This window comes from Microcaecilia unicolor, chromosome 4, assembly GCF_901765095.1.
Source record: "Microcaecilia unicolor chromosome 4, aMicUni1.1, whole genome shotgun sequence".
In the NCBI taxonomy this organism is placed as follows: domain Eukaryota; kingdom Metazoa; phylum Chordata; class Amphibia; order Gymnophiona; family Siphonopidae; genus Microcaecilia; species Microcaecilia unicolor.
In genome coordinates, this window is record NC_044034.1 from 13,060,910 (window position 1) to 13,086,122 (window position 25,213).

Sequence of the window (25,213 nt, forward strand, 5' to 3'; positions counted from 1 at the left end):
GGAAACAGAGATTCATCAAATGTCTTCCTTACTTACAGTGGACTACATAGGCTCACTTCCACTCCAGTCTATTACACCTCCTTGAAGATTTGCCATGGAAAGAGGGGAATACAGAATCGCAGCGCTGGGTTATGGCTGGTGATTGCTGCATACTGTAAGCAGCAGCGGCCGTCAAAACAAAGACGCGCTCCAGTCTTAAGGTCGTACTTGGATCCGGAAGATCCCGGGGATCCCGTAGATCTGGCTTTTACACCGTCCCCACATTGAAACTGAGTTTGCTTGGGATAATGTGAGATAAAATGTAAAAAAAAAAAAAAACCCAAACCCTTTATCCTACACCTTTTAAGGCACTGCCTATCCAGCTGGATGGTGATGGCACAACTGAAAACAAGTTTGGTCGCGCGAAGACTAACTCAAAATAACCTGTTGCTTAGCTGGGCCCTAGTATTAACATTTTGAAAATGCGATCATACCTTGCCTCTGTGGTTATGGTCCACTAATTTGTTCAACGATCAACTGGCTATCTTGAAAGGATTATATAAGCTTTGGATGCATGACTAGGGACACAAACATGGGAAAGAAAGCCAGCAGATCAATGTCACAACAAAAAGATTTTATTGAAGATACCGTGTATGAACAAATCGCCCGACACAGGCTGTGTTTCGCCCACCTAGGGCTGCGTCAGGGGCTAATTTGAAACCTTCGAAAAGGGGCAAATATGGTGCATAAAAGTCAGCTTCAATAATGGTGTGTCCATTTGTGTATGCTAGAGACCACAGCATTCCCGTTTTAGCTGGTTTTTTCTTGACTTTTATGCACCATATTTGCCCCTTTACGAAGGTTTCAAATTAGCCCCTGACGCAGCCCTAGGTGGGCGAAACACGGCCTGTGTCGGGCGATTTGTTCATACACGGTATCTTCAATAAAATCTTTTTGTTGTGACATTGATCTGCTGGCTTTCTTTCCCATATTGGATTTTGCAGATCGTTTGCCTTGTTGTTTTTTAGGGACACAAACATACACTTATTTATTCAATATCATAATTCCTCCTGTACAGCCACATAACAACCTTTTAGGGTGGATAGTGTTCACAATTATCGAACAGATAGAGATAAGAGATTTCTGTTTTGGCACAGTAGAAGTCATGACACGAACAAAACATAAGAAAACCTATGGATTGTTTAAGCACAAGAGATCTGCATGAAATCAAATATTTATTTTTCTTTTGAGTTATAAAACCACTTGTCCCCGAAACATGCCTAAAAATAGAATAATCCATTTGTATATCTAAAAATGTCAACATCTACATGACAGATGAGATGAAGATGTGATTCCATGTGCCCCAATTAAAGGAGAGCTTTTTATTCCATTTTTATAACACCAGGCTTCCCAAGGCAGATTCCAACAACAGTTAAGATGACCCAATCAGGAAACAGGATCTCAATGAAATTTGGCCATCTGTATCCAACTGGATTAGGATTAGACTTTAGACAGATGGAGCCTGCATAACCAGTCCGTTATTCTAATAATCTTTTGCTAGTGTTGTCAATTGCTATTGTTTTGGTGAACTAAAACGGCGGCATGCTCAGTCTATTGCAGGCAAGCTCCGCCTACTGCCTTTAGTGGTCTACATAGGAACAACCCGTGTCCTGTTTTATTCAACCTCTGAGAAAACAGATCCTGCTAAGTCACGCCCCCTGTGATGTGACGTTACCTTCCTGTGGAGAGGAACAGTCAAATTTACGGCTGCAAGGGGGCTCACCCCTTTTAAGGTGGACGAGATTGTGCGCAAATAGGAGGGTCCGGGAGAATAATCAATAATCTCCAGCGTTAAATACCATCAACAGAGAAAACAAAAAAAATTTCGGAGGATAGATGTAAAATGTCCATATCTAAACGACTGGCAAAAAAAAAATGAACTTTTAAAAGTTTTCTGATCAAATCCGGGAACATCCCGAGGATCCCGCTGTATCTGTTTTTTACCTTTTGCCCCAGTGATGTCTTCTCTCCCCCTTCCCTCCCCTCCTCCTGCCCTCCCCTCCTCTCCCCTCCATGTCGTGATCTCTTCTCTCCCCCTGCCTTCCCCCCTCCTCTCCAGCGATCCCTCCTCTCCCCTTGCCCTCCCCTCCCCTCCATGTCCTGCGATTTTCCCTGCCCTCCCTCAGCTCCCCGACAGCCCTCCTCTCCGTTCCTTCCCCTCCTCCCCCGGTGTGTTTAACCGTTTTATTTTCAGTGGCAGCGACGGCAGTGAAGAAGAAAGCACTGCGGGCTCACCTCCAGCTTCTCCCTACCCTCACACAGTGTCCCGCCTTCTGCGATGATGCATTTCCTATTTCTGCAAGGGTGGGAAACTGTGTGAGGGTAGGGAGAAGCTGCAGGTGAGCCCGCAGTGCTTTCTTCTTCACTGCCACTGAAAGTAAAAGGGTTAAACTTGCGCCGGGGTGGGAGGAACAGAGAGAGGAGGGTTGTCGATCGGGGAGCTGAGGGAGGGAAGGAGCGGAGGGACCATCCGAGAGCTGCATGGTTGCTGCACCAGGCAGCCCTGCGTTTGGGGGGGGGGGGCAACAGCCAGGGGAAGGTCATGGTTGGGCTGCGGAGGCTTAGCCTCTCCAAGCCTCTTATATGGGGCGCCTATGATTGACCCCTGAATGTATATGGAAGATGCCCAAATAGACAGCAGCCAGGGTTCAAGTTTTGATGATTGATCTTACTACTCATATGCTTCAAAACACTGCTAATTCAACTCCTATTTTCAGTAATTTCATTAAATACACACACCTTGTATTCCTGCACAGCATCCTCTATGGGGATCACGGTGTGAGATCTGTGATCCTGGGATTTCTCACACCCCACACAGATTGCTCTCTGATCCTCTTGACAAAACAGCCTCAGTTTCTCTTCGTGCTTCTCACACAGATTCTCCTCTTTTCGTCTCAGTAAATTCTGATAGAGATCTTTCACCAGTTCTGTCATATTTGCCAGCGGCTTGTTTGGTCTGAGGTTCCTTTGCCTGGATCTTTCTCTGCACTGGGGACAGGGGAAGTTTGTGTCACTCTCCTCCCAGGTCTGAGTGATACAGGAGCGGCAGAAGTTGTGTCCACAGTCTATGGTCACTGGATCTGTAAAATAATCCAGACAGATAGAACAAGAAGCTTCATGTCGCAGACTCTCAGCAGGGTTTGCAGCAGCCATGATTCTTACAGGAAATGAGAGCAGGAATTCAGTTTCTGTTTCACATCTTAAGTAGAGAAGTAAGGGAGTAAGTAAGGGAGTGTCAGTGTGAACAGGATCTTTATCAGGGACTTTGTGTAATTTGAAGACATCAGGGCTATGTGCCCCTCCTTCCTGTCTCCTAGTCCCTCCCTTTTTTCCCCCAGCTACAGGGATCCTTTGGTAGGATTATAATACCAAACACTGTCGGAAAAAGCAGGTGATGTGTTAAAATTTTAGCAAGTCTTAACCCTCTATCACAATGAAGAAAGACTAAGGAGGCTAGGGCTATACAGCTTGGAGAAGAGACGGCTGAGGGGAGACATGATAGAGGTATATAAAATAATGAGTGGAGTGGAACAGGTGGATGTGAAGCGTCTGTTCACGCTTTCCAAAAATACTAGGACTAGGGGGCATGCGATGAAACTACAGTGTAGTAAATTTAAAACAAATCGGAGAAAATTTTTCTTCACCCAACGTGTAATTAAACTCTGGAATTCGTTGCCGGAGAAAGTGGTGAAGGCGGTTAGCTTAGCAGAGTTTAAAAAGGGGTTGGACGGTTTCCTAAAGGACAAGTCCATAAACCGCTACTAAACGGACTTGGAAAACTCCAAATTTCCAGGAATAACATGTATAGAATGTTTGTACGTTTGGGAAGCTTGCCAGGTGCCCTTGGCCTGGATTGGCCGCTGTCGTGGACAGGATGCTGGGCTCCATGGACCCTTGGTCTTTTCCCAGTATGGCATTACTTATGTACTTATGTACAGTAAACATGCTTGGAATAAACTTCCTGAGCCCTTACGCCAAGCCCCCTCCCTACCCATCTTCAAATCCTTGTTCAAAGCCCACCTCTTCAATGTTGCTTTCGGCACATAACCTTTATACCTTTCAGGAAATCTAGACTGCCCCAATTTGACTGTCCTTATTTGACTGACTGTACATTTGTCCTTTAGATTGTAAGCTCCTTTGAGCAGGGACTGTCCTTCTATGTTAAATTGTACAGCGCTGCATAACCCTAGTAGCGCTTTAGAAATGTCAAGTAGTAGTAGTGCAGGATGTCAGACTCACAGAAACAGAAGCCTGCATGGCCGCATTGGTGATCTGCAAGGGCAGGCTTCTACATGGAATGTTGCTAGTGGAGGAGTAGCCTAGTGGTTAGTGCAGTGGAACATGGAATGTTGCTATTACTTGAGATTCTTCATGGAATGTTGCTACTATTGGAGATTCTGTTGTTACTATTTGAGATTCTGGAATGTTGCTATTATTTGAGATTCTACATGGAATGTTGCTACTATTGGAGATTCTGTTGCTACTATTTGAGATTCTACATGGAATGTTGCTATTCCACTAGCAACATTCCATATTTAGATTGTGAGCTCTTTGAGCAGGGACTGTCTTTTTCATGTATGGTGTACAGAGCTGCGTAACCCTAGTAGCGCTTTAGAAATGTCAAGTAGTAGTAGTAGAGTTGCCAACCAGCAGTCATTTGGCTGGGCTGGGTAGTCAATGCTGGTGCCAGCTTTCTGCCAACTTCTGTCATCCACCTTCAGCCACTGCCGATGCTACCAAACTTCTGCAGTCATAGCAGCATTTACTACCACCACGACTTGTTGCTTCTTCTATTCCTCACCCCCCTCGGGAGGGTAGGAAGAGAGGATGAGGGACTGGAGCACAGAGGGAGTAGAATGAAAAGAGGGTGAAGATGGAGTGGAACAAATTGCCTGGAACTCTCAGGGCTATTTAAGAAACTGCTGAAACAGCTCTTGTTGGGCAGTCAATGGACACAATGTTGTGATCCGGTTATTTGTCAGGTCCTAATTGAGCTTGTGTTGTTGTATTAGATGTTTTTTGTAACTTTTTATTATGTATGTTTGATGTGTGTACCGCTCTGGATGAGTGCGCTATATAAATGGTAATAAATGAAATGCTGGACATGATGGGGCCATGGGAGGTGATATTGAACTTGGGAGGGGGAATGGGGTCATAGATGGAGAGATCCTGGACTTTGGAGGTTGGAGAAGCATGCTGGACATGATGGGGCTGTGAAAAGGACACAGATGATGAGCTGTTGGACTTGAGAGGAAGGGGAGATGTTGGAGGGGGTCTGCTGAGCATAGTAAGGCTATGGGATGGAGAATAGGGACACACCTGGCAAAGAAGGACTAGGGTCATAGATGGGAGATGCTGGACATGATAGGGTTGGAGGGAGGAAATAAAGATTGGAAGAGAGGAATATGGCCAATGGACAGATGACTCCGGGAAAAATAGTTAAGAAAACACAAAAGAAAAGAGAAACCAGAACCTGGATACAAGACAGTTAGAGAAATAAAGTGATCAGACAACAAAGGAAGAAACAAGGAGGTTAATATTCAGCTGACGTCTCTCAGCGTTTTGCTGACTGGTGCTGGTGGTTTGCCCAGAAATTCAATGCTGAGCCCTGTATTTTTGGATTTAACACCTTGGGAGAGCTAAGACCAGATTCTAATGCACTTCTTCACCCAACGTGTAATTAAATTCTGGAATTCGTTGCCGGAGAAAGTGGTGAAGGCGGTTAGCTTGGCAGAGTTTAAAAAGGGGTTGGACGGTTTACTAAAGGACAAGTCCATAAACCGCTACTAAATGGACTTGGGAAAAATCCACAATTCCAGGAATAACATGTATAGAATGTTTGTACGTTTGGGAAGCTCACCAGGTGCCCTTGGCCTGGATTGGCCGCTGTCATGGACAGGATGCTGGGCTCGATGGACCCTTGGTCTTTTCCCAGTGTGGCATTACTTATGTACTTATGTACTTATTATAGGGCCTCTAATACAGGGTCATAGGAATATCCATACTGGGTAACAGCAATGGTCCCTCTAGCCCAGTATCCTGCTTCCAGCAGTGGCCAATCCAAGTCACAAGTACCTGGCAGAATCCAAAAGAGTAACAACATTTCATGCTACCAATCCCAGGGCAAAGAGTGGCTTCCCCATGTCTGTCTCAATAGCAGACTATGGACTTTTCCTCCAGGAACTTGTACAAACCTTTTTTAAACCCAGATACGCTAACCGCTGTTACTACATCCTCTGGCAAAGAGTTCATGAGTTTAACTATTCATTGAATAAAAAAATATTTCTTCTTCTTCGTATTAAAAGTATTTCCATGTAATTTCATTGAGTGTCCCCTAGTCTTTGCAAAAGCCCAAGGGGATGGTACAGTTTAGGGAGTGAAGAACTTTTGTACACCAAAGAGGAGCGGAACTTGGGTGTGATCATATGTGATTATCTTAAGGTGGCCAAAGAGAGAGAACAAAAGAGTAAAAGCTCCTGAGTTGCAATGGCAGCGTTGAGCAATCTACTATACCGACTTCTTTCTTCCTTCTTACTATATTCTTTCGTCTTCTCTGTTCTATTCATTGTGGCATTCCTTTTCTGTTAGTTTATATGATTTTAATTTGTTTATTGTAATGCTTTGTTTTTTGACGAAGAAAAGCGGTATAATCATTTTTAATGAAACCATAAACCATAAGGATGTTTTGGTGCTGAGCGAGAGGAATGGCCAGAAGAAAAATGGAGGTGATGATGCCTCTGTCTAAGACTCTGGTGAGACCTCATTTACTTTTGCTAAGTGGCGGGAAGCCCACTGCGGGCTACCACTGGGCTACCACAGCAGTAAAAGGACCCCTGAATGACCAAAGATGAATAACTGTGAAATTCTCAAATTTAGATATAATTCTGGGAAGAAATAATTCAAGTGAAACTTCTTTAGATGTTAAAATATTAATTGTAGATTATGAATAAATTATGTTAAAATGCATGTTCAAGCACTATCAATAATGATGTTAAATAATTAAAACACACTTAAAATTGCACAGCTGTGCCTTTTAAAATTAATTCCAGTAAAATGCTCATAAAGGTACAATATTTTTCTTCTATTACAGACCATTAATGAAAACCAGCTTTCTCTGTCTCAGCAGCTAGATCAAAAACTACTGAACGTCTACCTCAGTGCGATCAGATAAGTACAAGCAAGATCTCTACTTCCGTTTAACTTTCTGCTTTGCATATGTTTCTTTTCCCTTTTCCTGTGGAAGGTGATGGAGAAGCAGAAAAGCAAATGGAAAACAACTTACTCTTAATATTCCTTTTCTCACTGTTTCGGTATTTCTGACAGACTATAGGCCCCTTTTACTAAGCGGTGGTAAGCCCAATATGCTAAACAGGAAGTACAGCTGGGCTACCGCAGCAGCCCGGCGTAGTTCCCATCCCTAGCACGCAATCATATCCAACGCTACAAAAAATATTTATTTTTGTAGCACTGGAGTGTATCTGGCAGTAATCGGGTAGTGTCAACTCAATGGGTGGCGGTAAGGGCTCCGCCCCGAAATGGCCATGCAGCAAGCGATTCGGACCTTGTATTTTCTTCTTCAAGTTCAAGTGTGGGTGAATGAACTGCTTTCCTCCCCCTTTTTTAATATGTTATGGTACCAGACAGGGTTGCCTGCTCTCACCACTTTTGTTTGTCCTTACTCTGGATCAGTGGTGTACTGGAGCCGGCTCGCTCCAGCTCGCAAGAGCCGCTTGTTAAATTTTGACAGCTCTTGCGAGCCGGTTGTTCTTGGGGGGCGAGCCGGCTCTATTACAGGAGGTAAGCATGGCAGGAGGGTGCCATCACAGGCCATGCTTACCTCCCCTCCCGCTCCTAAACATGTCTAGCAATGTCAAGTTCGCCCCCACCCTCCCCTCCCGCTCCCATCCGTTTTTTAGTATTACCTCCGTCGAAGCGCCGCATTATTTAAAGCCCTGCTGCCCATCTCCAGCCTTCCCCTGCTTGCTTCTGATGAGTTTATGCCCTTAGTCCCGCCTTCTGACGTCATTTCCTTTTTCCGCGAAGGCGGGACTGAGGGAACGAACATCATCAGAAGTAAGCAGGGGAAGGCTGGAGACGGGCAGCAGGGCTTTAAATAATGTGGCGCTTCGACGGAGGTAATACAAAAAGACAGATGGGAGCGGGAGGGGAGGGGAGGGTGGGGGCGAAGGAGAATCGCTAGACATGGATGGGAGCGGGAGGCAGGGGCGTAGCCAGACAACAGATTTTGGGTGGGCCTGGGCAAGAAGTGGGTGGGCACCAAGTGTTCTTACCCCCCCCCCCCCCCCCCCCGCCCACCAGCACGAAAAAAATATCTCAGCTGGCAAGAAAACGCTTCTTTCCACCTTGGCAGTCTGCAGCAGGCATAGGCTGAAAACTGAGCATATGCAGATGCCAGTATCATGGAGAGTAGCGTTTTCGTTACCATCAGGGGGAAGCCTTCAGCTGGCGGAGCTTGGGATCCCCACCAGCTACTGCTAAACATGTGCTACTGATGGGTGGGCCTGAGCCCTAAATGGCTGGGCCCCGGCCCACCCAGGCCCACCTGTGGCTACGCCACTGGCGGGAGGGCAGGGGAGGGAGGAGAATCGCTGGGTATGGATGGGTAGAGGGAAGCAGGGGAGAGAATTGCTGGGCATGGATGGGTAGAGGGGGGGCAGGGGAGAGAATTGCTGGGCATGGATGGGTAGAGGGGGGGGCAGGGGAGAGAATTGCTGGGCATGGATGGGTAGAGGGGGGCAGGGAAGAGAATTGCTGGGCATGGATGGGTAGAGGGGGGTAGGGGAGAGAATTGCTGGGCATGGATGGGTGGAGGGGGCAGGGGAGAGAATTGCTGGGCATGGATGGGTAGAGGGAAGCAGGGGAGAGAATTGCTGAGCATGGGTGGGTAGAGAGGGGCAGAGGAGAGAGGAGAGTTTCAGGACATGGATGGAGGGGAGGGCAAGAAAAATTCTGGACATGGATGGAGGGGAGGGAAAGGAGAGAGAAGAAATGCTGGACTGGACATGGAGGGAAGATAGAGGAAGGAGATTAGATGAGGGAAAAGGAAGTGAGGAGAGAAACTGCACATGGATGGAGAAAATAGACAGAAGCTGGATCCACTGTACAGTCAAGTCTGCGGAGGACCAGAAATGAAGAAGAAAGGAGGAAAGAAAAGAAATAAATGGAAAGGAAGCCCTGGAAACGGAGTCAAGGGAACAGACAGAGAGCAGCAGAATCAGATACTGGGCCAGCATCATAGGCGGTCGGTGGCCCAACTGTTTGGGGTGGCTAAAGGGGGGCGGGGTTAGGGGTGGGGCCGGGGCAGAGCTTACCTCCATAATAGTCTGACAACACACAGAAAAAAAAATAAGTAAAAATAAAATAGTCACAGTTAATACCTTTTATTAAATTTAGATATTAGATATGTATCATATGTCAAAGAATAAAGTGGTTGCTCAAAGCATATTCTAACCACAATCGCTCAACTGCAAAACACTATGCACAACTTTGTGCAAAAACACACTCAGAACCTTACTGTACCATAAATATTACACTGGGCAGAACCTAATACACCAATATACCACCCATATGGAAAATGCAGATCGTCAACAATATGAAACAAGGGATCATAATATTACAATTCTCATGTAGAGCCACAAAACACCCTTTTAGGGTGGATAGTGTTCACAATGAGCTCCTTTTATGAATGACCATTAACCATATGTAGATCCTTCAAGAGGTAGTGTGTCGTGATTTACGCTGTACACCCTTTCTGATGTTTTGGTGCCACCTCAGTAAGCCCAACACACAATCTCTCCACTTCAAAACACTATACACCTGCTGTCACGCTCCTCCCCAGCCTCCTGCAGCCTACCTGTGGCTTTTCCGCCAGCAGATTAGCAACATGTCCGCTCCCGCAGCTGGAGACAGGAATTGGATCGTCCGGGGCTCAGATCTCTCCAGGCGCAGGTGGAAGAAGCCCCGTAACCCGCTTTACCGTCAGGTCCCGAAGGTTTTGGGGTGAGGGCAGCCTTAGTTAGGCTGAAGCTCAGCAGTTGCAGGTGTGGGGTGGGGGGGGCGGGGTCCTGCAGCTCCTTCTCTTTCTCCCTGAGGATTACAGACTGGAATCACTCCCTTCCCCCCCCCCCCCCCCCCCCCCCCCCCCCCCCCCCCCCCCCCCCCCAGAGTAGTTTGGGGCAAATGACGAGGCTCATCTCCCTCCGACAGACCTGAAAAATAAAAAAAGCTTACAGGACTCTGGGCCGGAACATGGACGGGAAAATCATAGTTTCTTACCTGTAACGGTAGTTTTCCGTGGACAAAGGATCTTCTAGCCACACCTTCTGAATATTCGTCACGGTGACGTGCGAGACCCGGAATCCAATAGGAATGCTTTAAAAGTAAAACACATTAGCATTAGCGCATTCCCGCCCAGACCGGTACTATAAATACCTTTGACAGCTCAGAATAGTCAGTTCATTAAAATAGCTACGACAACCAGGGAGGGTAGGGAGGGATTGTGTGGCTAGAAGATCCTTTGTCCACGGAAAACTACCGTTACAGGTAAGAAACTATGATTTTTCCATGGACAGGATCTTCTAGCCACACCTTCTGAAGACTCCCAAGCATACACAGGTAACGTCACATAATACATGATAATATGAAGCACCCACAAGCCTGATTTCATAACATGTTACCTGTGATAGGAGGAGGAGGAAGGTTGTCGCTTAAAGCAGTAAACGCTGCCATATGAACTTTAACTGAAGATACGGCCATGCCTGATGCAGACAAATGAAGAAAATACTCCAATAATACCGAAATAGGACAAGAAATGGGATTCACAGGATGTGATGTACACCAACATTGAAATCTTTTCCATTTAGCTGCATAAACCAATCTAGTTGAGTGCTTTCTGGAAGATAATAATACATCCAAAACTGGTTGAGAAAACAAGGAAGAATCTAATGGATTACTTGAATAAACCAAGCCGTGAGAGGAAGTTTGTTGAGATTTGGATGCAGTAGTTGACCATTGTTTTGAGATATGAGATCTGGAATGAGAGGAAGGAAAAAAGGCTGGAACAGAGCTAGTTGTGTAAGCACCGGAAACCAGGTTTGTCTCGGCCAATAAGGTGTTACTAATATTACAGCCGCTCTGTCCTGAATGATTTTCTGCAAAACTCTTGGAATTAGAGGAATTGGAGGAAAAGCGTAAAACAGATAATTTGTCCAAGGAAGGGCAAACGCATCTGCCGCTATCCTTTGAGTTGAAGGCCACCTTGAACAGTATTTCTGACATTTGTTGTTCTGTGGGGATGCGAATAAATCTATCTGAGGCCAACCCCATCTTTGAAAAAGAGCGTGAGTAACTGTGATCTTGAGAGACCATTCGTGAGGTTGAAGCTGTCTGCTCAAGACATCTACAATGTGATTTTGTCGACCTGGGAGATACACTGCTCGAATCACCGAATGTAGAGACAGAACTAGTGCCCAGAGTCCGACTGCTTCTCGACACAGACTTAGAGAACCCATACCTCCCTGTTTGTTGATGTAAAACATTGCCACTTGGTTGTCCACACAAACTTGAATCACCTGAGAATGAAGGAGATGTTGGAAAGCCTGAACAGCTAATCTGACTGCCCTCAATTCCAGAAGATTTATGGAAGAACAACTCTCTTGAATGGTCCACTGGCCTTGCGTTGAGAACTGATCTAAATGGGCTCCCCAACCAATCTTGGATGCATCCGTGGTAAGTATCTTGGTTGGACTTGGTAAATTGAATGGAGCTCCCACCAAGAGATGTTGTTGATGTGTCCACCACAACATCTGTAGTTTGATCCGATTTGATAGATATATCCTTAAAGAAAATGGGTGTCGAACAGGACTCCATCGTCTCTTTAAATACCACTGCAGGGGTCGCATATGTAGACGTGCAAGAGGTAGAACAGCGACCGTTGAAGCCATATGGCCTAGAAGTATTAGAATTTGGCGAGCAGAGATGATCTTTGCTGACAGAAAATGCTGCATTAATTGAATCAGAACTTGGGTCCGATTGAGTGGCAGCTTTGCTAACGCTTGATAGGAGACCAGATCTGCTCCTATAAACGTCAATCTCTGAGTGGGGGTCAAATGAGATTTTTTGTAATTTATCACTAAACCTAACTCTCCGAGAAGAAGCATGGTCTTCTGCAAATGAAGAAGATTTTGCTGATGAGAGTGTGCTACAATCAACCAATCGTCGAGATATGGGAAAAGTATTATACCCTGACGATGTAAATGTGCTACAGGAGCTATGACACACTTGGAGAATATTCTGGGAGCTGATGTTAGTCCAAAAGGCAGAACCTTGAATTGATAATGACGATCTTGGCACACAAATCGAAGAAATCGTCTTGATGATTGATGAATAGGAATATGCAGGTATGCATCCTGCAGATCTATGGCTGAAAACCATACTCCTTGTTTTAGCAGAGGAAGAATTGTTTGTATAGATGACATTCGAAAACGTTGTTTGGGAAGAAATTTGTTGAGTTGTCTTAAATCCAGGATTGCTCTGTAACCCCCATCCTTTTTGGTTATTAGAAAAAATCGGGAATAAAACCCCTTGTTTATGTCGTGAGCAGGTACAATCTCTAAAGCATTGAGATTGAGGAGTCTGGAGACCTCCTGTTGCAAAAATGGGAGCTGCGATCTTGGAACATGAAGACGTGTAGGTGATCGAATAGGTGGGGGCTGTGAAAATCTGAGAACATATCCATGTTGAATGATGTCTAAAATCCATTTGTCTGTTGTTATAGACATCCAAGAGCTGAAAAAATGTTGAACTCTGCCCCCCACCGGAATCGGAGACAAGGACTGGTCAAAAAGACGGATTGAGTTTTTGCTGCTGGTTTGTTTGAGCAGGTCGTTGTGACCGCCGGTCTCTACCTGCTCTAGCCTGAAAATTGTAACGTTGAGGCTGAGATTTAAATGGAAAATTAGACCGCTGATGGCCAAAAGATTTTCGTTGTTGAAATCTATTCCTTGCATTAAAATATGGTAATCTTTTATAATTCAATTTTGGAGGCTGCTGCTTATCCTGCTCTAGAGTGTCCAAAGTTGTACAGTCTTCTTTAAGACCTTCAATAAGCTGTTTTACTCGATCTCCAAATAAAGAGTCACCCACACAAGGAGCATCAGCCACCTTTTCGTGAACATCTTCACCTAATGCAGATGCCCTTAACCATGAGAAACGCCTAGATGCAATTGCAGTTGCTGCGTTTCTAAGTGATGTATCAAAGTGGTCGTGTGTAGTACGAATCATTTGTTTAGAACTCTCTTCCAATTTGGTAAGAATCTGTTGAAAATTTTCAATCTCTTGGTGAGGAAATACTGCCTGTAATTTAGACAGATCATCCAAGATGGTATACAAATACTCCATTTGATGAAACATATGGATTGCTATACGAATTGAGAGCATTGAGGACTGAAAGTTTTTTCTTGCTAATAAGTCCATGAATTTTAAATCTTTAGTTGGTGGATGATTGGTAATATCTTTCTGCAACTTATGTCGTCGCATTGCCGATTTTACCACTAAAGATGCATGTTGGGTCATACCATGACCCAACATTTCCTGCACCCTATACTTATTTTCTAATGACCTTTGCGTAGATCTAATAGAATAAGGGGTGTTCCAAATTAATTTGTGATGTTCTTGAAGTACTGGAGGTATTGGTAATGCTACCAATTGCTTAGATAAATTCAAAAATTTCATGACTGAACGTTTGTCCACAGCAGTATCAGTCTGAGGAGAGACATTTATACTCAAAACTGTTACCAACTTTTGTAAAAATTTATGGTAAGACTCATCTTGTACAGATAAATTTTCTTCCTGATTTACAGGTGGAAAGTCAGAAGTAGAAGGTAATTCCTGGTCTAACTGATTCTGATTATCAACATGTAATGAGTGAGATAAAGAAGGTATTGGAGAATTTATACACGATTTATTTGAAGCACACTCTTGTACTGAACTAGATGGAGACACAGACCATATAGGTTGTCTCTGATCTGTATGAGTCATCGTATTTGTTTGAACTGGTGCTATCTGAGGTGACTGCACTTGGTTAATTTCATGTACTGTCTGCTGATTATGTAAGAGTTTTGTAAGTAACTCCAAAATCTTCAACTGTGCAGAAGAAGAAGAGGTTGACTGAGCCCTTGAAGAAGTATGAGAGACTGAATGACGAGAAGCTCTATGCTTTAAAGAGCTGTGATCTGAATGAGAATGTAACTTAGAACGTTTTCTCAAAGGTACATCCGATGATGAACTGGAAGGTGACCTCTTACGACGACCTATACAAGAAGAACGACTATGCCTTGATAAATTGCTGTGTTTGGAATCATGACGGCATCGGGAGGAACGGCCATGCCGAGAAAATCCTCGATGTCGATCGAGTCCACTGCTCGAAGTCGAGTCAGAAGAATGTGAGCGGGATCGGCTCCTCCCTCTTCGACTTTGATGATCAGCTGATCTCGAAGAACGTCGATATCGACGTCGAGGTCCAGACCTGACATCGCTCTGACGAGCATCATACTCTGTTTGCTGCCCATTAGACACAGCTTTAACCTGATCCCCGGGCCGTAAGGCAAGGGGGAGAGCAGGAGTGGAAGGCACCTGATCCCCGGGCACAAAGGCAAGGGGGAGAGCAGGGGTAATATTCTCTTCCACCGGAGCTGGGGCATCCGACACTGACACAGACATGACAGAATTTTTATGAGAACTTACGGAGGACGATTCCGATTGTACTGCTGAAGTTAAGTATTGTTGCAGCTTAAATGCTCTGATGTCCAAAGACTTTTGGGACATACTTCTACAAGCAAAACAATTTTTGGTATCGTGAGACTCCCCTAAACAGCGCACACATCTAAAATGAGGATCTGTAAGGGAAAGTTTACGAGTACAAGTCGCACACGGTTTAAACCCCGTTTTTCTTTGAGACATAACAGAAATGTAGTAATTCTTGACTGACTGACTGACTGACTGACTGAAAAATTAATTGCGGGTCGTTCCGTCAACGCGGAAAAATTAAAACTGACTATTCTGAGCTGTCAAAGGTATTTATAGTACCGGTCTGGGCGGGAATGCGCTAATGCTAATGTGTTTTACTTTTAAAGCATTCCTATTGGATTCCGGGTCTCGCACGTCACCGTGAAGAATATTCAGAAGGTGTGGCTAGAAGATCCTGTCCATGGAAAACCGAAGCTGCTGGGGCCTCCTTCCTTCCTTCCCGCTCTCCCCCCCCCCCCCCCCCCCCGCGCGCGTTTTAACATTTACTTTCCATGGCAGTGACGTCAATCAAAGAAGACAAAGGCACAACAGGTTCGCTTCCAGCTTCTCTCTTCACACAGTGTCCCGCCCTCGCGGAAACAGGAAATGCATCATCGCTGAAGGCAGGACACTGTGTGAAGAGAGAAGCTGGAAGCGAACCTGTTGTGCCTTTGTCTTCTTTGATTGACTTCGCTGCCATGGAAAGTAAATGTTAAAACGTGCGGGGGGGGGGGGGGGGGGGAGCAGGAAGGAAGGAAGGAGGCCCCAGCAGCTTCGGTTTCCCGTCCATGTTCCGCTGCCGATCGGGGAGCCGAGAGCAAGGAAGGAAGGAGGGAGAAAAAGCACTGCTTGTAAGGGCAGCACTGCAGCAAAGTCGGAAGTCCACGATTGGGCTGGGGAGGCTTAGCCTCCCCAAGCCTCCTATACGGGGGGGCGCCTATGGCCTTCCTCATGAGAAAATGCTCCATCAAAACAATGTCCATGTCCGACCATGTCTTAAACTGTCCATACTCCAGCCCTGGTGGAATATCAGCATTAAATCACTAACATTCGGGTTCTGATTCCAACAATTCAAAAGAGCCTGCCAAATGCCTCTTAGTGACTTAGCAATACACTTCGAAGACAAAAGACATTTCCCTTTCCCATCGCTTAGGAGTAAACTGTTCAGTACCAAACAACCAATCCCTAAGGTGGCGCAGAAGACAAGCCTGAATATAGCTCCTAAAGCAAGGGAAACCTAAACCTCCTTGTGGCCAGGAATCATAAAGATATTGTAGATGCATTTTTGATTTCTTCCCACAAAAATGTTCTACACCTCTTATTTAACTGCTGGAGATCTTTTCACAGAAGGCGCAATGGTAAAACTTGCAAAACATAGAGCCAGCGAGGAAAAATAATAATTTTAAAGAGATTTATCCTGCCCATTAAAGATAAAAGTAAATTACTCCATTTCTCGAAATGAAGCTTAGTGTCCTATCGACATTCAAATGAAAGAGTCGCAAAGTCTCCATAGCCAACAACACCCCCAAATAGCGAAAAAATTTGACGTATAATGTCCCCGCCAAGGCAATCGCTGATCCCCTACCCTCTGCAACACCTCTGATTTATCGAGATTTAACTTAAAGCCTGAAAAATCCCCAAATTCAGTCATGCATTCTAACAAAGCCCCTTTTGATACTTAGGGATTAATCACATGAACCAACAAATCATCGGCAAATGCTGCTATTTTAAAGGTATCTGTACCTAATTGAAAGCTTTGAATATCTGGATTCTTCTGAATGTCACGGAGGAGGGGATCCAGAGCAGTGGTGTGCTGGTAAATTTTTAACAACAGGCTCTGTCCCCGGTCCACCTCGGCGCCCCCCGTCCAGCACTGCGCCCCCCATCCAACTCTGCGCCCCCCCCCCATTCACCACTGCGCCCCCCCATCCACCTCTGCGCCCCCCCAAAATCAATTAAATGACCCCAGGTTCCAATCTAATTCATGTTTAATATGGGATAAAATGCCATAAATAAGTAAATAAATATAAACTTTTAATGTTCAGCACCTGATTCTCAAAGTGGACATATTCCAAACACTATAATGAAAATAAAATTATTTTTTTCTACCTTTGTTGTCTGGTGACTTTGTTTCTCTGATCATGCTAGAATTTAAGAAACATCATCTCGCAGACTCTCAGCAGGGTTTCCAGCAGCCATGATTCCTACAGGAAATGAGAGCAGTTTCTGTTTCACACTGTAATAAGGAGTGGCTCTGTGGAACAGGATGTTTGTCAGGGACTTTGTGTAATTCGAAGACTCGTTGGCAGTCTGCCCTCCTTCTGTCTCCCAGTTCTCCCTTTTTCCCCAGTAATAGAGGTTCAGGGGTCTGGGAGCTGAGGGGAGGGCAGTAGTGACCTGTCCTCATCAGTGGCATCTGTAGACATAAATATTTGGGGTGGCACCAGAAGGGCAAGATAGATATGGGAGGGGGCAAGTTGCAATGACATTTTTGCACAGCATACCCCTCTTCTGCCCTCCCCCCCACCTTAAAATGAGCATTCAACAAATTGTTCTGTATGGGAGTGGTCTGGAATCCCTACAGGATTGGACAAAATTTCTAAATTAACCCTGAAGGTCCAGTTCTATATTACAAACTTCATAATCCCAAGCAATGGAGCTATTGCTCTTAGAACTCACCATCAGTGTTCCCTCTAAGGTAAGCGCATGAGGGATTGCTCATACAAATCAGGAGCATCACTCACTTAAGATCAATGTGCGTTCCCTTCAGAGGAATGTGGGAACGGTATAAAGTTTTGTACCGTAGTAAAGAAATCCTTTCCTTCCGTCCCATCTTCCTCCCCGCAGATCTCGCTTACAGGATCCTGCATCTGGCAGTGATTCACAGTAAGAGACTGTCTCCATGGCCTTGCTCATGCCGTGTCCCGCCCTCTACTGCAACTTCCTGCTTAGCATCAAAACAGGAATTGCAGTAGAAAGGGGTGGGATGTAGCAGAAGGAAAGCCACAAAGATGGCCTATGACTGTGAATCACTGTCTGCTGAAGGAACCCAAGAAGGTTGGATAAAAACCGGAGACGGGCTGCTGCATCCACGTTGTCATTCGTTATTGCTGGTAGCATTTTTATTTAATCTCACTTATATTTTTTAAAATGCCAGCTTGTGCAGCATACAGATATACACAGAGGAAGTATAATATTATATAAATGCACTTATTATTGTTTATTACTACTGGTTGATATACAGCAGAAGTTAACCAAGTCAACTATGTGAACACAATTATAATGCTAATTAATAAGTCTTGGATGTTACTGAATTCTATTATTCTATTTCACTGTATTTCCAGTTTTGGCACAGTATAAGTCATCACAAGGACAATATATAAAACATTTCAGAAGTTGTTGTCAAATCCCCTGAAAAGTTCCACTCCAGCCCATTCAAATCTATTCAGCCTCGATCAGGGCACAGACAGTAGAAGTCTGTCCATCACTGGCTTTCCTCTCTAATCTCTGCTAAGCTTCATTGGATCCATTCCTTCTAAACAGGATTCCTTTGTGTTTGTCCCCTGCATTTTTTTAATTCCTTTACTGTTTCCATCTCCACCTCCTCCCAGAAAGGGCATCTCAGATATCTACCACCCTCTCGGTGAAAAAGTACTTCCTGACATTATTCCTGAGTTGGCCCCCTTTCAGTGGTGTGCTGGAGCTGGCTCGCAAGAGCCGGTTGTTAAATTTTCTTCCGGCTTGTGAGCCGGTTGTTGAAAATAGCGAGCCGGCTCTGGCTCTCCTCCCTCCCTCCTCCCTCCCTCCGGATCCGCCTCACCGCCCGCTTGTTTCGTGAATTCTTCGGGGCAGACAGTCTTGCCTGCCCGCTTCCAGTGCTGACTGTCCTCCCTTGCCGATTCGCCCTTTAAAAATGGCCACCGAGACTTCCAGAGGCGGCCTCGCGAGACCTCGGCTGAAGTCTCGGCGGCCATTTTGAAGCGCGAGTCGGCAAGGGAGGACAGTCGGCGCTGGAAGCGGGCAGGCAAGACTGCCTGCCCCGAAGAATTCAAAAAACAAGCGGGCGGTGAGGGACCGGATCAGGAGGGAGGAGAAGAATTCACGAAACAACTCGGGAGGGGGTGGCAGGGGGGAAAAGGGAGTCGCTGCTGGGCATGGGTGGATGGAGGTGGTCCCTGGGTATGGGTGCATGCAGGGCAGGGGAAAGGAGGGTCACTGCTGGATATGGGTGCATGCAGGGGAGAGGAGGGTCACTGCTGGACATCTGAGTGCATCCAGGGCAGGGCAGAGGAGGGTCACTGGGTATGGGTGCATGCAGGGCAGGGGAGAGGAGGGTCACTGCTGGACATGGGTGCATGCAGGGGAGAGAAGGGTCACTGCTGGACATCTGGGTGCATGCAGGGCAGGGCAGAGGAGGATCGCTGGGTATGGGTGCAATAAGGGCAGGGGAGAGGAGGGGAGAGAGAAGAAATGCTGGACATGGATGGAGGGGAGAGAATAGTGAGGAAGGAGATGAGATGAGATGAGGGAAAAGGAAGAGAGGAGAAAAACTGCACATGGATGAATAAAATAGGCAGAAGCTGAGGACCAGAAATGAAGAAGAAAGGAGGAAAGAAATAAATGGAAAGGAAGCCCTGGAACTGGAGTTAAGAGGACAGATAGCAGCAGAATCGGATACTGGGCCAGCATGATCAGAAAAACAGTCACCAGACAACAAAGGTAGAAAAAAAATAATTTTATTTTCATTATAGTGTTTGGAATATATTCACTTTGAGAATCAGGTGCTCAACATTAAAAGTTTATATTTATTTACTTATTTATGGCATTTTATCCCACATTAAACATGAATTAGATTGGAACCTGGGATCATTTAATTTTTTTTCCTGGAGAGAGTAATGCATTGCCTCCCCCCCCCCCCCCCCCCCCGGCTATAGCCAGCTCTGCAATTTGGGGGGGGGGCGCAGAGGTGGACGGGGGGGGGGGGGGGCGCCGAGGTGGACTGGGGAGAGAGCCTGTTGTTAAAAATTTACCAGCACACCACTGCCCCCTTTCAACCCCAATTCATGTCCCCTAGTTCTACTGCCTTCTTCTCAGTCGCACATGCAGAACATGGACAGACCCTCAACTGATATAAAATAGGGGATCACAAAAAACATGGAGACAAAAACATAAGTACATAAGTAATGCCACACTGGGAAAAGACCAAGGGTCCATCGAGCCCAGCATCCTGTCCACAACAGCGGCCAATCCAGGCCAAGGGCACCTGGCAAGCTTCCCAAACGTACAAACATTCTATACAATCAAGCCATTGTGACATCACTAATGAGGTTGGCTCTTATTGGTGGAATGAGCCACTATGACATCACAATAGGTTAAATCACTGCTCTATGTAATAAAAGTGAGCCAAGTAGAGGACATAAGTACATAAGTAATGCCACACTGGGAAAAGACCAAGGGTCCATCGAGCCCAGCATCCTGTCCACGACAGCGGCCAATCCAGGCCAAGGGCACCTGGCAAGCTTCCCAAACGTACAAACATTCTATACATGTTATTCCTGGAATTGTGGATTTTTCCAAACTGAAATGGAGATCCCCCCTCCCCCAAAAACCAGACTCAATAAGCATTGAAAATACTGGAAAAAGGGACAGAATTGCATTTTCTCCTCTACTCTGCTAAATACAAAAATAGAAAAGATATACATTTTCCAAAGCAGACATGTACCAATCCTTAAAATGTACTAAATAACAATCATCTTTTTTTCTTTTACACCTTGGGTGTCGAAGCACTTTTCAAATTGGGTTTGTCCCAATCTGATTCACTTTTTGTGTCGGCCTTCTAAATTAATTTCCAGATTTGTCATTCCATTTCTTTTCTCTTCTTCTCCTTCTTCCTTTCCTTCTCAATAACTGCCTGATACTGATCTTTCTTTAAATATTTTTATTTTCACATTTCTTTTCTCAGCCACTCTCTCTCTCTCTCTCTCTCTCATTTTGCACATGGGTTTGGTTCAATGTGGCTAACAATTAAAGTTTGAAAGGAACAAGGTTGCATTGTAAAGAGTGACATTACAAACGATTTGGCTTAGTGGATTTACAGCGAGAGGGGGGTGGCATAGGGGACAGATAATACAATGAGGGGATAAGGTCAGAGGACTTGCAGAGCCAAGATATAATGATAAGTTAAGAAATAGTGAAATGGCATAAAGGTGAAAGGTGAGATGGTCAGTACTTCAAGTAGGGTCGGTTGTTGGGATTGTTGTGGGTGTGTTTTGTTAGCCTTTATCGCCTTTGAGATAGAATTTTCCAAACAAATACGTCTTGAGTTGTTTTTGAAAGTTGATGTAAGGGGTCAGGGTTCTTATTGACCTGGGCACTGAGTTCCACCACTTGGTGCTTTGGTAAGGGAAACTCACTCACTGCATGCACTGACTTATAGATGAGTTTGTGACATCTGGGGTAATGGAGTGTCAGGAAGTTCCTCGCTTCTTTGTGTTCTTCAGTGGTAGATTGATCAGGGCCGAAATATATGCTAGAGCATCACCAAAAATTATGGTCCCGTCTATGGTGATATTGGGGAAGACTGTGTGGTTATGTGGAGCTGTTACAACTAGGAACTGTGTCTTGTGTCTGTTTAGTTTGAGCTGAAAAATGTTGGTTACCCATTTTGGGGTAATTTGGGATTTAAAAATTTGAATTTTCACATAATTCCTCTTAGCTCATCCCTGGAACATGATGGAGGTTGAGAGGTTTTTGAATATGAAAAATGTACAGTTTATAAATGCTTTGAGCTATGCAGAGGTTTGTGCAGGCAAGGTACAGTCATGGAATTCCAGTGGAGCTGAGGGAGACAGAGAGGTACATAGAGGAGACCTACAGGGATGTTGTAGAGAAGTCCCACTTCCAGTCTGGTAGCCCTTGTGCTACCTTGGAGGAGGGAGGTCTCCTAGTAGAACATCACCCTGGTGAAGTAGGAAGTACTCCTGTAGACAGGACCTGCCCACCAGGGGATGTACTATCCTCTCGCACCGAGGATATGTCTCCGAGAGTTGCCGGGAGGGAAAGGTTAGGACAGCTGTTGTAGTTGGTGATTCGATCATTAGGCATATAGGTAGCTGAGTGGCTGGTGGACGTGAGTATCGCCTGGTGACTTGCCTGCCTGGTGCGAAGGTGGCGGACCTCACACGTCACCTAGATAGGATGTTAGATAGTGCTGGGGAGGAGTCGGCTGTCTTGGTACCAGGGGCGTATCTACGTGGGGCCACAGGGTCCTGGGCCCCTGCAGATTTCGCCCTGGACCCCCCTAATGATGACCCTCATCTCAACCCCCGCCGCAACCTGCCGTCGCCTACCATTGCTGGCGGGGGACCCCAACCCCCGCCAGCCGAGGTCCGCTTCCTCCTGCCGCTGCTTTAAAAACATTCCTTCAGCTGGCGGGGGATCCCAACCCCCTCCAGCCGAGCCGAGGCCCTTTCAGTTCTTCTCCGTCCTCCGTGCTGGCACTGCAAAGCTAAAATACCCTGTTTTTATCTGCTCAGCTAAACTTGTGATCTGATAATCTGTGTTTCCTAACTGCTTACTGGCTATTTCTAATTTCTAATTGATATCTGCAATCTAAGTAACAGATTTTAAAACTCCTTATTGACTATTTATACTGATAGCTGATAATCCAAGAACTGGATTTAACAAGTGCTTTAAAATAGGTATCAGTTCTTTTTTTCTGTTTCCATAGTGTGTGGAGCCCCTCCCCCACTTGCTTTTGGTTGTAAGGCATTTGTAAAGCAGAGGCGTGGCTTCTCTCCATGAGGTTTTGTCTCTGCAGAGGAGCTGGAAGGAATTTGGAGCTCACAGATAAGACTATTTTCTGATTCCTTGTCACTAAGCAGATGAAGCCATTACGTATGGGTTGTGTCCATCAACCAGCAGGGGGAGATAGAGAACACTCAAATTTCACAGTGCCACATGGTCAGCTAGCTCCACTGCCTCTTCAGTATTCAAAACCCGGCTGGCTCAATCCGTCCTCCTTTTTCTGGAGCCATATGGTAACCCTAGTCTGACTCTATCTCCCCAAGCAGGGTAGTTGCAGCTTGATCAAGCTCCTTAAAAAGTCTACCTGGGGGTGGCTCCTGGCTTGCCAGTTGTTAGCCGGGGTGTTAGAGGCTATAGCAGCTTCACTTTAGAGGCACATAGGTTAGCCCTTTCCCTGCCTTACCCATCCCCCTAGTGGATGTGAGCACATTAGTTTCACTTTTCCCTGCTCTTTCCCACTCTGTACTTGGTGGATGCAGGCACATTGGTTTGCCTTTCCCTGCCTTTCCCACTGTTCTGTACCTCCGGAGTTGATTTGATTGCCTCTTTTGCTGTTTTCTCTACTTTCCTCACAGCGTTAAAAAAAAAAAAAGCAAGAAGTTTTCTTCAGTTTCTACAGCGTGACCGGAGCTTGTATACTCGGTCCAGTGAGGTAAGAGTGTTTTCTGACTCCTCCGGGGAGGGCCCTCGATCGGGACGTTTTTGGCGCGAAGCCGCCATTTTGAATTTTACGCCGTTTTTAGGCAATGGCTGCAGAGAGTGTTAAGCGTTGTTCCAAGTGTGGCAAACACAGATCAGCAGCAGGGCTCTGTAAAATGTGCTGTTCAGGCGTAAAAGCCGGCCCGAGCATGGCAAGCGATGATTCTTCCCGCTCGGTGGAGCTGGCAGCGGGCGCCATTTTGAAAGCACCACATGGTGCGACACCCGCTGAGGTGGAGGGTCTGGAGACCGGAGGGGGCCCTCGAATTGAGGCTGGCCAAAGAGCTACTAGCCCCGGACTGGAACCGGGTGCCCAGGGCGAGTTTTTCTCCCCTGACTTTGTATTATTGCTTCATAATGCATATATGCTTAAAAGAGCTCAGCCACAGGGGTTTTCTACGGCCCCCCTTACTGCCCCTCTGGTGGATGCAGGCCTGGGATTGCCCTCTGAGGCATTTTTCCCTGATAGCTGGCCGCAAGAGAAGCGCAGAAGGGTAAATTCCTCTTCAGAGAGTGGTGCACCCCCCTTCCCCCCCCCCCCCCCCCCGTGGTCGGGATGTGGTGATTCTGAGGGGTCTGGCAGGCCCTCGTGGCCAGAGGAACCAGAGGAAGGTGCAGAAGGGCCACTGGATCCAGATGATCCATCCGCGGTGAGGATTTTCCACCACGAGGAGCTGCCAGCGCTTATTTCAGATTGTCTTACAGGTCCTCTCTATTGAAGATCCTAGGAGTGGCGTGGCCTCCTCTGGAAATCCGAGGATGGCAAGTACCAAAAAGCCTGCTCGAGCCTTTCCTTTGCATGACTCCATCCAAGAGCTTATTTCAGCTCAATGGGCTGACCCCGAAGGACCTTTGAAAGTTTCCAGGGCTATGGGGCAATTATACCCTCTGAGTGAGGAGCATTTGGCTCGCTTTGCAATGCCTAAGGATGCCCTAGTCACAGCTGTGACAAAGAGAACTACCCTCCCGGTTGAAGGAGGTGTTGCCCTGAAGGACATGCAAGACCGTAGACTGCAATCAGCACTTAAACGGTCCTTTGAAATTGCTGATCTTACTATTCGGGCGTCTGCATGCAGTTGTTATGCTGCTGGAGCCTGCCTGGCATGGTTGCAACAGGCAGTGGAACAGCCCGGTGATGGAGCGGAGCTCTTGTCTGAAATGGCTCCGCGAATGCAGTCGGCCTTGTCCTTTTTGGCTGACGCCCTTTATGATATTATCAGAGCTTCGGCTAAACAGATGGCTGTAGCAGTGGCGGCTCGCCGTCTTCTGTGGCTACGGCATTGGGCGGTGGACATTGCCTCTAAGCAAAGGTTGGTGAAGTTGCCCTTTCAAGGCCTTCTCCTGTTGGGTGAGCAGTTGGAGAAAATTGTGAAAGGCCTGGGAGATGCTAAACCCCAGCTAAACCCGAGGATAGGCCGCGGCCTCCCTCCAAGGGTCAGGCGGTTCACTCCTCTTATAGACCTCGCTTCCGTGAAGCTAGAAGGTACCGCCCGGGGCGTTCTGCTGGGTCCACTTCTCGTGGCCGGTTTTCAGCAGAGGAACTCCTTTCGCTCGGACAAACGTTCCACAGCAGCAGGCTCAAGACCTGGAGTTCAAGGGCGACCCTCTCAATGAGGGTGCGCTGGCCCCCCCTCGATTCCTGTTATAGGAGGACGTCTTTCCCTCTTTCTCAAGGAGTGGGCCAAGATTACCTCAGATCAGTGGGTCTTGGACCTGATCAGAGAAGGATACCGAATAGAATTCATGCCCCGATAAGAGACGTGTTTGTGGAGTCCCGATGCGGTTCTGCCGCCAAACGGGCGGCGGTAGAGGAGACCTTACAAGGCTTGATTCACATTGGGGTGGTTTCCCCTGGTGCCTCCCG

General features: G+C 46.3%; 2 protein-coding genes across 2 annotated transcripts in view; one reads left to right on the plus strand and one right to left on the minus strand.

Annotated features, from left to right (window-relative positions):
* LOC115468317 (E3 ubiquitin-protein ligase TRIM39-like) overlaps positions 1 to 3,231 on the minus strand; it is a 39,774-nt gene extending 36,543 nt beyond the window's left edge. The window contains exon 1 of the mRNA XM_030199960.1: positions 2,779 to 3,231. Coding sequence (XP_030055820.1) covers positions 2,779 to 3,192 — 414 coding nt within the window. The 5' untranslated portion in view covers positions 3,193 to 3,231. The remainder of the gene's footprint in view (positions 1 to 2,778) is intronic.
* The window catches only part of LOC115468205 (E3 ubiquitin-protein ligase TRIM39-like), a 1,720,076-nt gene that overhangs the window by 1,431,410 nt on the left and 263,453 nt on the right, over positions 1 to 25,213 (plus strand). The window lies entirely within an intron of this gene.